This window comes from Aricia agestis, chromosome 2 (genome assembly GCF_905147365.1).
Source record: "Aricia agestis chromosome 2, ilAriAges1.1, whole genome shotgun sequence".
Classification (NCBI taxonomy): Eukaryota; Metazoa; Arthropoda; class Insecta; order Lepidoptera; family Lycaenidae; genus Aricia; species Aricia agestis.
Window position 1 is genome coordinate 20,775,847 of NC_056407.1, and position 13,346 is coordinate 20,789,192.

A 13,346-nucleotide genomic window follows, 5' to 3' on the forward strand; every position below is an offset into this window, starting at 1 on the left:
CGATTTAAAAACTTATCTCAGTGTTAGATAGATCATTTATCGAGTAAGACTCATCATTTATCGAGAAGGTTATATTATATTATTACTCTAAGACTAATACGACAGAAGAAACTCAGGAAAATGTGGGAAAAACGGGGGAAATATTTTTTATGGGAAAATGTACCTACGGATTCTGTAAAATTTCTAATTTACGCGGGCGAAGCCGCGCGGGACATCTAGTATAATATGTAATTATGACGAAAAACTTTAGACAAATCATATTGGGTTAGATTTTTATTTTAAATTAGAGATGGGTCAAAAAAGTCAACGAGCCTAGGGGGTAAAAAAAATGATATTTTTTTTTTATGAAATAAGGGGGCAAGCGAGCAAACGGGTCACCTGATGGAAAGCAACTTCCGTCGCCCATGGACACTCGCAGCATCAGAAGAGCTGCAAGTGCGTTGCCGGCCTTTTAAGAGGGAATAGGGTAATAGGAGAGGGTAGGGAAGGGAAGGGAAGGGAATAGTTGAGGGTAGGGAAGGGAATAGGGTAGGGGTTAGGGGATTGGGCCTCCGGTAAACTCACTCACTCGGCGAAACACAGCGCAAGCGCTGTTTCACGTCGGTTTTCTGTGAGAACGTGGTATTTATCCGGTCGAGCCGGCCCATTCGTGCCGAAGCATGGCTCTCCCACGTATAAAATAAACCGCTAGTACAGTCCCTCGGTATTAGAATTTTATATTATTATATTTTATTATAATATTAAACTAAGTTGAATGCACCGTTTTGAAAACAAATAGATGCATCTTTATAGTTTTTTTCAATGGAGAAAATTTTAGGATATTGTGTTGTCGCTAGTACGGAGCCTCGCAAATAATATAATGTAGTATTATTAAGTCGTTTTTAGTCGCCCCTTCTATTATGGTTTCGCTGTTCGCATCGCAGTTGCTATGTACCTCCTGTGTTTTTCAATAAGTCACGATGTATGGATAATATGGATTTTCTGATTACAATATTATAAATTACTATTTTTTTTAAATGAAATAAGGTGGCAAACGAGCAAACGGGTCGCCTGATGGAAAGCAACTACCGTCGCCCATGGACACTCGCAACATCAGAAGAGCTGCAGGCCTTTTAAGAGGGAATACGCTCTTTTCTTGAAGGTTTGCAGGTCGTATCGGTTCGGAAATACTGCCGGTGACAGTTTGTTCCAGAGTTTTGCAGTGTGCGGCAGAAAGTTACGCGAGAAACTCACGGTGGAAGACTGCCACTCATCACTATTATCATATTATCAACACGTCAAGGTACAGTCAAGGAAATCGACGCATAGGCAGATGGCAGACATATGTAACTTGGTCGGGCTGATACAAGCTCAACTAACAGATTATGCATTCATAGACATGACGAGTCTGCACGATGTGGACGATCATAGCTGGTAGGCCAGAAGGAAAATCTTTAAATGACCTGTGCTGTAAATATAACATTATGAAATTACCAAGTGATGTCATCTGTAATGATACATAATAATAGTGACCTACAGCACTGCATATTTACACAGTTTTTGCAATAATTTCCTAAGAATACTGGGTAAATCTTTAGGTTCTAATTATACTTATACTTAAGAGCCCATATGACCCTAACTTGACTACATACTTTAACCTAGATCTCAAAATCTGTATGGTCTAGAAAACTGATTTTTTGACACAAGTAACTTCAGTTCATAAAGATTAAATTCTCAAGACGAAAACACGATTACTCAAAAAATGCTCTATAGTTTCTTTTTTACAAAAAAACTTGTTTTAGACACATTTTTGCTTGGATCTTCGAAGTTTGCTGTCTTTTCTTTAATATTTTTTAATATCTAAAAAGGTATTGATAAAACCTAAATTTGCTCAAAACATTTTTTTCATAATCATTATAGTTCATCTTTTATTCAAGTAAAACTAACTCGGCGATGATGGCGCCGTCCTTTTTCACCTGGCATATGAAAGACGAGCGTGAGTGTGAAGAGAGAAGGACGATGTTTGATTTTTAGAGTCAGGTGAGCTCTTAATGGTAAAAACCTTTACAAATAATTAAGCTAAAAACTTTTCATTTCAAATGTGAAATTAATTTCTTTGTGTTAATATTGGAGGCCGGTCATGCTGCAGTGTGTACTTATTGATTTTTATTTGGTTTGATATATTTTTTTAATGAAATAAGGGGGCAAACGAGCAATCGGGTCACCTGATGGAAAGCAACTTCTATCGCCCATGGACACTCGCAGCATCAGAAGAGCTGCAGGTGCGTTGCCGGCCTTTTAAGAGGGAATAGGGTAATACGGGAGGGTAGGGATGGGAATGAAAGGGAATAGGGGAGGGTAGGGAAGGGAATAGGGTAGGGGATTGGGCCCCCGGTAAACTCACTCACTCGGCGAAACACAGCGCAAGCGCTGTTTCACGCCGGTTTTCTGTGAGAACGTGGTATTTCTCCGGTCGAGCCGGCCCATTCGTGCCTAAGCATAGCTCTCCCACTTCTAATCTGATATAAGGATATAAGGATAACCCGAATTTATAATAGAGCAGAGTCAAAGCGCAGCGAAGCGACTTCCCAAAATCTGTACACAGAAAATTAAACCTTAACTCAATAACGTAACGCACACAATTGTAAAGAATTACTTCTGCGAGATCAACCAGCGTTGGTCGGGCGCATGCACGCGAATTCGCGCAGAGGCGCCAGACGCGCGCGCGCCTTTTAAAATTCTCAGATGACGTAATGTGTGCGTTAACGCTTTGGAGTTGAACGTTTTCTGTGTATGAATTTTGCCCCTTAGGACGGGTAGTCATTGAAAATGGTAGGTTCTGTAGGCCTACTACGACACTGTTTTGAGACTCAACCAATCAGACGAGAATGCCGCGTCCTGCTCTAACAACGTCATTTCGCGTTTGTTAAAGTAGGACGCAGCATTTTCGTCCGATTATTTGAGTCTCAAAACAGTTTCATGGTACAAGGCCTGTTTACGAGTTCCCAATTTGACGATCTTTCAATAACTGGATTAAAATATAGCTTTATTTGTAAACATTCTGTGGCTATTTAGTATTTACTATTAACCGAGTGACAGAGACTTAAGTCGGGTCGGCGGACTAAAGCACATAAGTCAAAAAAATGCAAAAAAAATATTTGTACCAAAATTATTAATTTACATCAATACATCGGCAGACTGAAGCACATAAGTCATATTCGCTTGCTCGGGCTTGAACCTAAGTGTGTCCTTTTTCAACCTCTTGAATCGCATTAACCCTCCGTGTACCACGTGGATAAAAGTTACACCGTGCACCACGTGAGGTTTGTCAAACCCCAAGACTTATCTGGGCAAGGAATGCGTAATTTGTATTTTTATTTTATTTCAAATAACTATTTTTTGTCTATTTAATTGTAATATAAAACGATACTAAGTTAAATATTTACCAAGTAAAACATAGACTCTTTTTTGGGTCATCTTAGGAGATGGACAATTAAAAAGTTATCTTTTATTTCCCATTCTGCTTAAAATTTTAAAACTAACTTTATAAAGAATACAAATTTAATAATATTAACTTAATACAATCAGTCTACACGATATTCAGGCAAGTTGAAATCAGTACGGTACATTTTTTACAATGAAAGTGGGCACGGTATGTGTAAGCAAATAGGTACAATATTGTGCTCACAATGCTAAACCACTGCCATCAAATGATAGGGCAACGTCTCAACTCCAGCTACTTAAAGCGGCAACAAAATCACACGAATTTATAAAAAAATATGAAAGATTTTGTACGTCTGGGGTTTGTCAGACCCCACGTGGTGCACGGAGGGCTAATCTTGCGGCGTTATAAAAAACATAAGTTGTGTTAAAAGGAACACTTGAAGCTCACGGACTTCATGGACACACAAAGTGACTTATGTTATTAGGAACGTCAACTGCGTCGTGTTATCTTGATTTTTTATTCGAGGGTAGGTGTTCAAATTATTATTTATTGCTTACATGGTTAACGAATAATAACCATTACTTTCATTAAAAAAAATATTTCAAATCATCTCCTTCTAGCGTGACTTTTTTTGCATATTCGTTATTAATCCTTACCTACATAAATATCAAAATATTAATTGGAAGTAGTTCTTAAATTTTCTACATTTTAGGACACTTACGTACCACCACAGCCTTTGTTTACATGAAAAATTGAGATTAGTATTTTTTAGATTAATTATTCAAAAGCAGTCTTCTTCATCCGAGATTCTCTCTGATCCATTGTGGTATTTTAAATAGCATTTTAGATATTATTTTTGGGAATTATGTCACTTTTACATAATTTGAGTAAATCTTTATGTTTGTTGCCTACCTGCTTAATAGCAAAATGCCAAGAAAGTCCGGCTTTATTGCGGCTACTAGTCACCAAATCGCAAAACCATGAAAAATACGATTAATAAATAAAAAAAATATATTAATTCATTATGTGCATATACATGTGCCAACAAAAACCTAATTTTCGCACAAAAATTACCCATTTTAAAGCCTTCTGAAATTTCTTAAAAGTCGGTAAGCAACGACAGATATGGTACAAACTACAAGCGCCATTCAATCAATAAAAAAGTAAATGAAATGATTATGATTTAGTACTACCGACATTTCACCAATTTATAAATCCACATAACAATGTCAGAAGTGGCACTACCGACAATTTAACCATTTATAAAACCGATTAAAAATGTCGTATGTGGTACTACCGACATTTTACACATTAAAAAACCGGTTAAGAACGTTGGATGTGGTACATCCTACAATTTTAAGTTACCTACGATAAATTAATGTTGATGAAGTTAAGAATTCATCTCATAATCAAATCTAAAGGAATAAAACATAAGCTATACTGTTAAAAATATTTAAAACATATTATTAAGAATAGTAAATACCATTTTCCGCACTAGCGTTAGCTTTGGACATAATATTACCATCAGCATTTTTTGCCTTTCACTATATTTTTCTTCATTTCGTTGAGTACCAAGTTTTAATTGGCCGTGTTGATCTTGTAGACATTGAAAATGGCGTCGAAAAGTAAAAAAAATATAACTATGGTAGCAAAAAAACAAGTCACAGCGCGAAGTCCATTCCCTCCGTTAACATAGTCGGATGTGGCACATCGTGCACTCTTACTCGCTTCCGCGTTCCGTTAATAACGTAGGTAGTGACTATCCGACATTGTTAGCGGGCTATCTTAGTAATTTTTTTTTTTTTTTTTTTTTTTTTTTATTAAATAAGGGGGCAAACGAGCAAACGGGTCACCTGATGGTAAGCAACTACCGTCGCCCATGGACACTCGCAACATCAGAAGAGCTGCAGGTGCGTTGCCGGCCTTTTAAGAGGGTATACGCTCTTTTCTTGAAGGTTTGCAGGTCGTATCGGTCCGGAAATACTGTTGGTGACAGCCCATTCCAGAGTTTTACAGTGCGCGGCAGAAAGTTACGCGAAAAACGCACTGTGGAAGACTGCCACTCATCAAGGTGATGAGGATGGTATGTTTTTCGCGTGGGACGATAGCGAAAAGTTGCAGGTGGTATGATTCCGAACAATTCCTCAGAGCACTCCCCGTGATACAACCGATAGAGGATGCAGAGTGAAGCAACATCTCGGCGTAATTCCAGGGGGTCCAAGCTGTTTGAAACACTATGGCAGTCAACAATTCGAGCAGCCCTTCGTTGGATACGATCCAGAGGGAGCAGTTGGTATTTTGGCGCCCCTGCCCAGAGATGAGAACAATATTCCATATGAGGCCGAACCTGCGCCTTGTAGAGTTGTAGGCGTTGGTCCGGACTGAAGTACTGTCTCGCTCTGTTAAGAACGCCAAGCTTCTTTGAGGCTAATTTGGCCTTACCCTCAAGATGATATCGGAACTGGACTTCGCTCGATATGTTGACGCCAAGTATCTCAATGCTAGGGGAGATGGTTAAAGATGTGCCCTCGAAACGAGGATAAACGACCATTGGTGACTTTTTAGTGGTGAACGCGCAGACTTGTGTCTTGGCGGGGTTGAATTGGACTAAGTTACGTCTACCCCATTCAGAGACCTTCTCCAATGAATTCTCCACCTTAGACACAAGTTCGTTTCGACTCTCAGTGACATTTTGCCGAGAAATATTAGGGGAGCCGGTATATACAGCATCACCTGTACTATCATCCGCATAGCAATGAATGCCTTTGGTTTGTAACATGTCATTGATATGCAGTATGAATAGAGTAGGCGATAGCACACAGCCCTGAGGGACACCAGCATTAACAGACTGAGTTTCCGAGCATTCGCCGTCAACTACGACCTTTATGCTTCTGTCTGCTAAGAAACTAGTGACCCACTTACATAATTTCTCGGGTAGCCCGTATGATGGAAGCTTTGATAGCAGCGCTTTATGCCAAACCCGATCGAAGGCTTTCGCAATGTCCAAACTAACAGCCAATGCCTCTCCCTTCGACTCAATTGCCTGAGCCCAACGATGAGTCAGGTATGCCAAGAGATCACCAGCCGAGCGACCCTTACGGAACCCGTATTGTTTGTCGCTTAGCAATCCCTGGCCGTCCAAGTATCGAAGAAGCTGGCTATTGATAATGGATTCCATTATCTTCGAGAAGAGAGAGGTTATAGCGATTGGTCTGTAGTTGGAAGGATTTGAGCGATCACCTTTTTTGGGGATCGGGTGCACCAAGGCTGTCTTCCAGGAAGCCGGGACGATGCCAGTGGAATAGGAGAGCCGAAAAAGACGCGTCAAGACCGGAGCCAACTCTGGAGCACACTTTTTCAACACAATAGGCGGGATTCCGTCAGGCCCACTCGACTTTTGGATATCAAGGGAACAGAGGGCTTTTCGCACTGAGCGCTGATGAAACCGTATATCCGACATGATGCTCGTGCATCGCGGTATGGTCGGCGGTTTCTGCCCCCCGTCACCCAGGGTCGAGTTTGACGCAAAGAGCTTGCCCAGAAGATCGGCTTTGTCTTTTGCGTCCTGGGCCAACGATCCATTTCCTACGTGTAGGGATGGTAGGGTTGGCTTGCAGAAATTTCCTTCAATAGCTTTGGCCAGAGACCAGAATGCACGGGTTCCCGAGGGGAGGCGCTCAAGTCTCTTGCCAATTCTATTGACGTGCTGTTGCTTTGCCCGAGTAATCTCTTTCTTGAGGGACCTAGAGGCAAGGTTGTACTCCTTTTTATATGTGCTGGTATTTAAATCTCGAGCAGACACTGCGTTGGCCCAGGATTGGTAAGCCTCCTGCTTCCGGCGAGAAGCTTTTTTGGGGGATGAACCAAACCAGGGACGAAATCTGCCGCCAGTTGGCACTACAGAGGTCGGAATGAAAAGTTCCATCCCCTGCATCACCACATCGGCAACAGAGTTGGCAGTGTTGTCGAGATCATCCGGCGAGAAGCACACGTGCCCCCAAGGATAGGATGCAAAAAACGACCGCATCCCATCCCAGTCTGCTGACTTGTAGTGCCACACACGACGGTATTTAACAGCGCGCTGTCTTAATACCGTCGTAAGTGGCACAGAACTCCTAACATATACGACATTTTTAATGTGGCTATTTCAGAAACTACGCATAATATAGATTTTTTCTTTTCAGCTCATGATAGCCTTGGTTATAAGGACATATTTTATGAAATAAAACAAAAATGACGATTTTGCACATCCGACATTGTTAATAGTCATGGGCGAATTACATCATCAATCTGATTAATTTGTAATCTGATTAAAATTACTAATTATTTTTTGCCCAACTCTGCACGTGATAAACTAATTATTTCTACATTAACTAAATTTAATCAAAATAGGTTCAGCAGCTTAAACGCAAATTAATGAAGTTTATTGCGTGAAAACCGAACATTTTCCATGATAAAAAATATTATCCTATGTCCTTCTCCAAAACATTACGTATTATCTACATGTACTCAATATCCATATCATAAGCCAAGTTCATTTTTGTTGACTGCGCAGGAACCGTACATTTTCCGGGACAAAAAGTATCTAATGTCATTTTAATTGATTCAAAGTATCCGCATACAAAATTTTATCAAAATCCGTTCAGCGGTTTAAGCGCAAATCATTTTAGAAATATAGTACATAAATGCTGTATACAAAACCTCACTAAGAGGAATAAGCATTTACCATTTTTGTACTCTAGAATATGCTACAGTGGGTTTTCAAAAAAATGGATTTCACTGTCGTAAACCTTATGTTATAAAGAACAAAACTGCATTATTAACTCAAAACCCGATTTCATGTGGGATGAAACACCAATGCTTAACATCAGCCATATGTGACAATATTATCATTACGATTATTACGCATTTATTAACTAACATATTCCACGTCACAGTGAACGATGGTTTATCAAAAAAAACCGGCCCAGTGCGAGTTGGACTCGCCCATGAAGGGTTCCGCAGCAGCAATAAGGTTTAAAGACCTATCCATAAATACCCCACACGCATAGGTTAGATGATTTTTTTTTGTTTCAGTTGTACCCTACCCCTAATTTTTTTTAATATTTTTTCAATTTTTGTATCTAATCTTAATGCGGTTCACAAACTATATCTTTTTACCAAGTTTCAATAGTATAGCTCCTATAGTTACGGAGAAAAGTGGTTGTGATATACGGACGGACAGACAGACAGACAGACAGACATGACGAATCTATAAGGGTTCCGCTTTTTGCCATTTGGCTACGGAACCCTAAAAACTTGTGTGCTTACAAGTGTTATCGTATCAGTCGAGTCATCATGACAATGCATGAAATATACTTAAATTACAAAATAATAAGCGTTCAGTCGCGGTCGTGCGCGTGTTCTGCGCGTGTTATGCTGTAGCATTTGGGAAAACACGCGCGCGGCACGAACGCGGATTCCGCGCGGATTCTGTTCGTGCTGCGCTCATTTTCCCAAGATGATCTACTCAGTTGTGTCTTCCTTACGATCACCGCACAGAGCGATAAGGAAGAGGGGAACCGAGTTATGATGAAAAAACCGGCCAAGTGCTTGTCGGGCCACGCGCAATATAGAGTTCCGTTATAGTACCGCTAGTTTTTGATATTTTTTGTTGTAGTTAATTAATGAATGCACATTTATAACGTGTTTTACAGTACTAACAACATCATCTCAAAAGGAATTTGAACGAAAATTTCTTTTATACTTCTCCGAATACAATTTTTAGTTGATCGACTATTAAGTACTTAATAAATAATAAAATAATTCTGAAGTCTTCTTAGCTGTGATAGTTTTCCTTTTAAGTTCAGCATATTCATCATAATATTATTTTTTTTTATTTTTTTTTATGAAATAAGGGGGCAAACGAGCAAACGGGTCACCTGATGGAAAGCAACTTCCGCCGCCCATGGACACTCGCAGCATCAGAAGAGCTGCAGGTGCGTTGCCGGCCTTTTAAGGGGGAATAGGATAATAGGGGAGGGTAGGGATGGAAAGGGAAGGGAAAAGGGGAGGATAGGGAAGGGAATTGGGCCTCCGGTAAACTCACTCACTCGGCGAAACACAGCGCAAGCGCTGTTTCACGCCGGTTTTCTGTGAGAACGTGGTATTTCTCCGGTCGAGCCGGCCCATTCGTGCCGAAGCGTGGCTCTCCCACGTATGAATATAGAATATTTCAAGTCGAAAATAAGCCAAATCGGTTCAGCTGTTCGATTTATAGCAGTCGACCAACACAATTGAAAATACATTTTTGTATCTTTTTATCAAACAAGTGTAAAGTGGTGTAATTGAAGAGACATGATTCGTCATTTTTAAAGCACATCTGCTATGACTGTGAGCTACCACTTTCGAGAATTTTCGAAAATAAAAATGTCGTTCGTCTTATCAAAATGAAGCTACACACAAAAAATTTGGTCTAGGGCTCCCGTACTTCATGTTTTTATCGAACGATTGTAATGTGGTGTAATCGAAGAGACATGATTCATCATTTTTTAAGCACATCTGTTTACATTATATAAGGATAAATCGCGGGTATATTTAACCATAATATCAGTCGTCACTTTTTCGTGCAGGACGTCGAACAGTTTAATTGAAAACAATAATATATTATTATGTTATCGAGAGTTCTGTGTTTGTTAATAGTGGTATATTATGCTAAAGTGGACTCAGCGAATATTCTAGCCCTGTACCCGGTGCCGTCAATAAGTCATCAAGTGGTGTTCCGAAGAGTCACCTTAGAATTAGTGAGGCAAGGTCACAATGTCACCGTCGTAACACCGGACCCTGCGTTTCCAAATAAAAATGGTCCGGACAACTTAAATGAAATAGATCTGCACGATATATCGTACGCTACTATACGTCGAGAAATGGAAACTATAGACAAGAAGGATCTGAACAAAATCGTATCTGACCCCAAGTTTTTTTCTCGTTTCACTCAACGAGTGTTTGAGACTCAGATGCAACTAAAGGAAGTCCAAGATGTTATACGAGATAATAACACTAAATATGATTTAATTTTAATGGAGGAAATTATGCGACCGTACCTTGCTGTATCGTATTTTATAAAAGCTCCAGTTATCCTCTTCAGTTCATTCGGTGGTATGTCTGCAACGTTTGAAGCTTTTGGAATGCAGACTCATCCTGTTTTGTATCCAATTCAGTTCGACTTGAGAGTATACAATTTGTCTCTGTTGGAAAAAATAGAAAAGTATCGCAATTATTACAACATGCTGTATCAACAATCGATAATATTGAAGGAAGAGCACCAGTTACTGCAAAAATTCTTTGGTCCAGATATTCCCGAGATTAGTGAGTTGTATAAAAACGTGCATATGCTATTTCTTAATAATCACCCAGTTTGGGTAGATAATCAACCTGTTCCACCAAATGTCATTTATTTAGGAGGACTGCATCAGTTGCCCAGCAAAGAATTACCTCAGGTAATGAAAACATTTATCACTATTTAATTTTACTTCCATACTATAAAGTTTTAATTTTCAAACGATACTATTGAAATTATATTCCATGATTTTTTAATAAATCTTTATGTTATCTATCACACTTATTACTTACAGGACCTTAAGACATACCTCGACTCATCCAAACATGGTGTTATCTATGTTAGTTTTGGAACAAATGCATTGTCAAATATGCTTGAATCAAACAAGATACAAATGATAGCAAAAGTTTTGGGACAGTTGCCTTACGATGTTTTGTGGAAGTGGGACCAAGATACACTTCCTGGCCAAACGAAGAACATAAGGTTGTCAAAATGGTTGCCACAAGCTGATCTCTTAAGTATGTGATAAGAAACTGCATGATGACTTTCAAATACATTTATTCTACAATATTATACAGTGGTACACTTTCGGGCAGAGATTCCTCTTACAATTGTTCTTCCGTCAAAATTCGCATCATACTGCGCTCTTGGGGTATTTATACACAATTTTTACCCGTCAACCCCCACTCCAAGTGAAGCGAACGTAGCCTTGGGATTGCACGTTGTCAGTGTGGCCAGATTTAAATATTAAAACTACCATCTAATTTAGTCTAAAATAGTTAAGTTACAATAATTTAGTATTCTAAAAACAATAAACTAAGTACTGAATTACGTAAATCATAACATATGAATACAATATATTTTATAGTATTAGCATTAAAATAGAAAATTCGATAAAAGTATCTATTAGACTTAACTTATATTTAACTAGCTGTCCCGGCAAATGTTGTTTTGACATATACAGTATTTCGCCCGTATTATTATAATGAAGTGACTTAATAAGTATGTCACCATGGCAACTTCCATCGCTATCCCGTCGCACAAACAATGGTCGCCGTCGCTCTCGAGTTGTAATAATGTACTACTCGTATTATATTTTATTCAATAAATGCACTCATCAATATAAAAAGTACCCAGTAGCCGATTCTCAGACCCCTCATACGAGTATAAGGTTAAAATCAGTAAAGCCGTTTTGGAGGAGTACGCTATCTAACATTGTGAAACGAGAATTTTATATATTAGATTTGCAAAATAATAATATTATGTTTCTTTTCAGAACATCCAAAAATCAAACTGTTCATAACTCAAGCTGGTCTTCAGTCAACTGATGAAGCGATAACCGCAGGAGTGCCGCTACTTGCTTTCCCGGTACTCGGTGACCAGTGGTACAATGCGGAGAAATACGAGCGACATGGAATTGGAAAGAAGTACTTGTTTGAGGAAATTAATGAGGAGATTGTAAATAATGCAGTCGAAGAGATAATAGAAAACAAAAGGTGATTTTGAACTTTGATTAATGATTGCGTTTTGAATAATATTATTTAAGACTAGCTGTTGCCAATAATATTATAGTAGTATGTCTGCAGGCTGATATATCTCAAGCATCGCGCTAGCTAGAAAGTTGAAATTACAAAATATGTATGAACAAATATAAAAATTTTAAATATATCCTCCTCCTTTATTGAAAGTCGGTTAAAAGGTAGCCTAAGTTACTCCTTATTATATCCGCTATCTGCCAAAAAAAGTTCCGTTAAAATTGCCCCAGCCGTTTCAGAGATTACCCGGAACAAACAGACAGACAAAAATTGTAAAAAGTGCTATTTTGGTATATGTACCGTTTGTACATTCATATGCATGTAGTAAAAAACGATTCTTTCAATATTAAAAACAGACACTCCAATTTTATTTATATGTATAGATGCTCCATTGCTAAATTATATTTTCTAATGCGTTACTTTATGTCGCAGGTACCGGGAAAACATTCTAAGACTCCAGAAGATAATGAATGACCAACCTTTAAAGCCTCTGGAACGAGCTATATTCTGGATAGATCATATTATTCGAAACAAAGGTGGCAAACATTTAATTCCAGCTGCAGCGAACAAAACATGGGCGCAGTATTATGAATTTGATCTCGTTTTACTACTTTTGTTAACCGTCTCCGTATCTTTAGCTTCGTCAAGTTATCTTCTATACGCTTTGTACAAAAATATAACTAAACATTTTAGAGCTAGTCGAAAACTTAAACGAACATAACTAATTGATAATTAGTGTACATAGTACAAATAGAATTATGTTAATAAATTATTTTGTAATATTAATTTAAGATTTTTGAATTAAATTAAGATTTTAAATAAAATTGCCAATAAGAATAAAAATTCGTTTTGTTTTGTGAAAAATGTTCAAAAAAAGATAATCTTAAAAGTGGTAGTTAGTAGTAGTATTAGGGTTCCGTACACAAAGTACAAAAAAACCGGCCAAGTGCGTATCAGACCACGCGAAATATAGTACCGCTAGTTTTTGTACGGTCAATGGATATTGGATGTAAAATAACGTGTTTTACACTACTAACAACATCATCTCAGTTACGTTCGAAGGAATTTG

General features: G+C 38.5%; 1 protein-coding gene across 1 annotated transcript; it reads left to right on the forward strand.

Annotated features, from left to right (window-relative positions):
• Positions 1–10,028: 10,028 nt before the first annotated feature.
• Positions 10,029–13,017, forward strand: LOC121739882 (UDP-glycosyltransferase UGT5-like). The gene is made up of 4 exons (XM_042132474.1): positions 10,029–10,902; positions 11,038–11,260; positions 12,019–12,238; positions 12,710–13,017. Exons 1-4 carry the CDS (start codon positions 10,075–10,077, stop codon positions 12,996–12,998), a joined length of 1,560 nt encoding a protein of 519 aa, XP_041988408.1. The 5' UTR covers positions 10,029–10,074; the 3' UTR covers positions 12,999–13,017.
• The last annotated feature ends 329 nt before the right edge of the window (positions 13,018–13,346 follow it).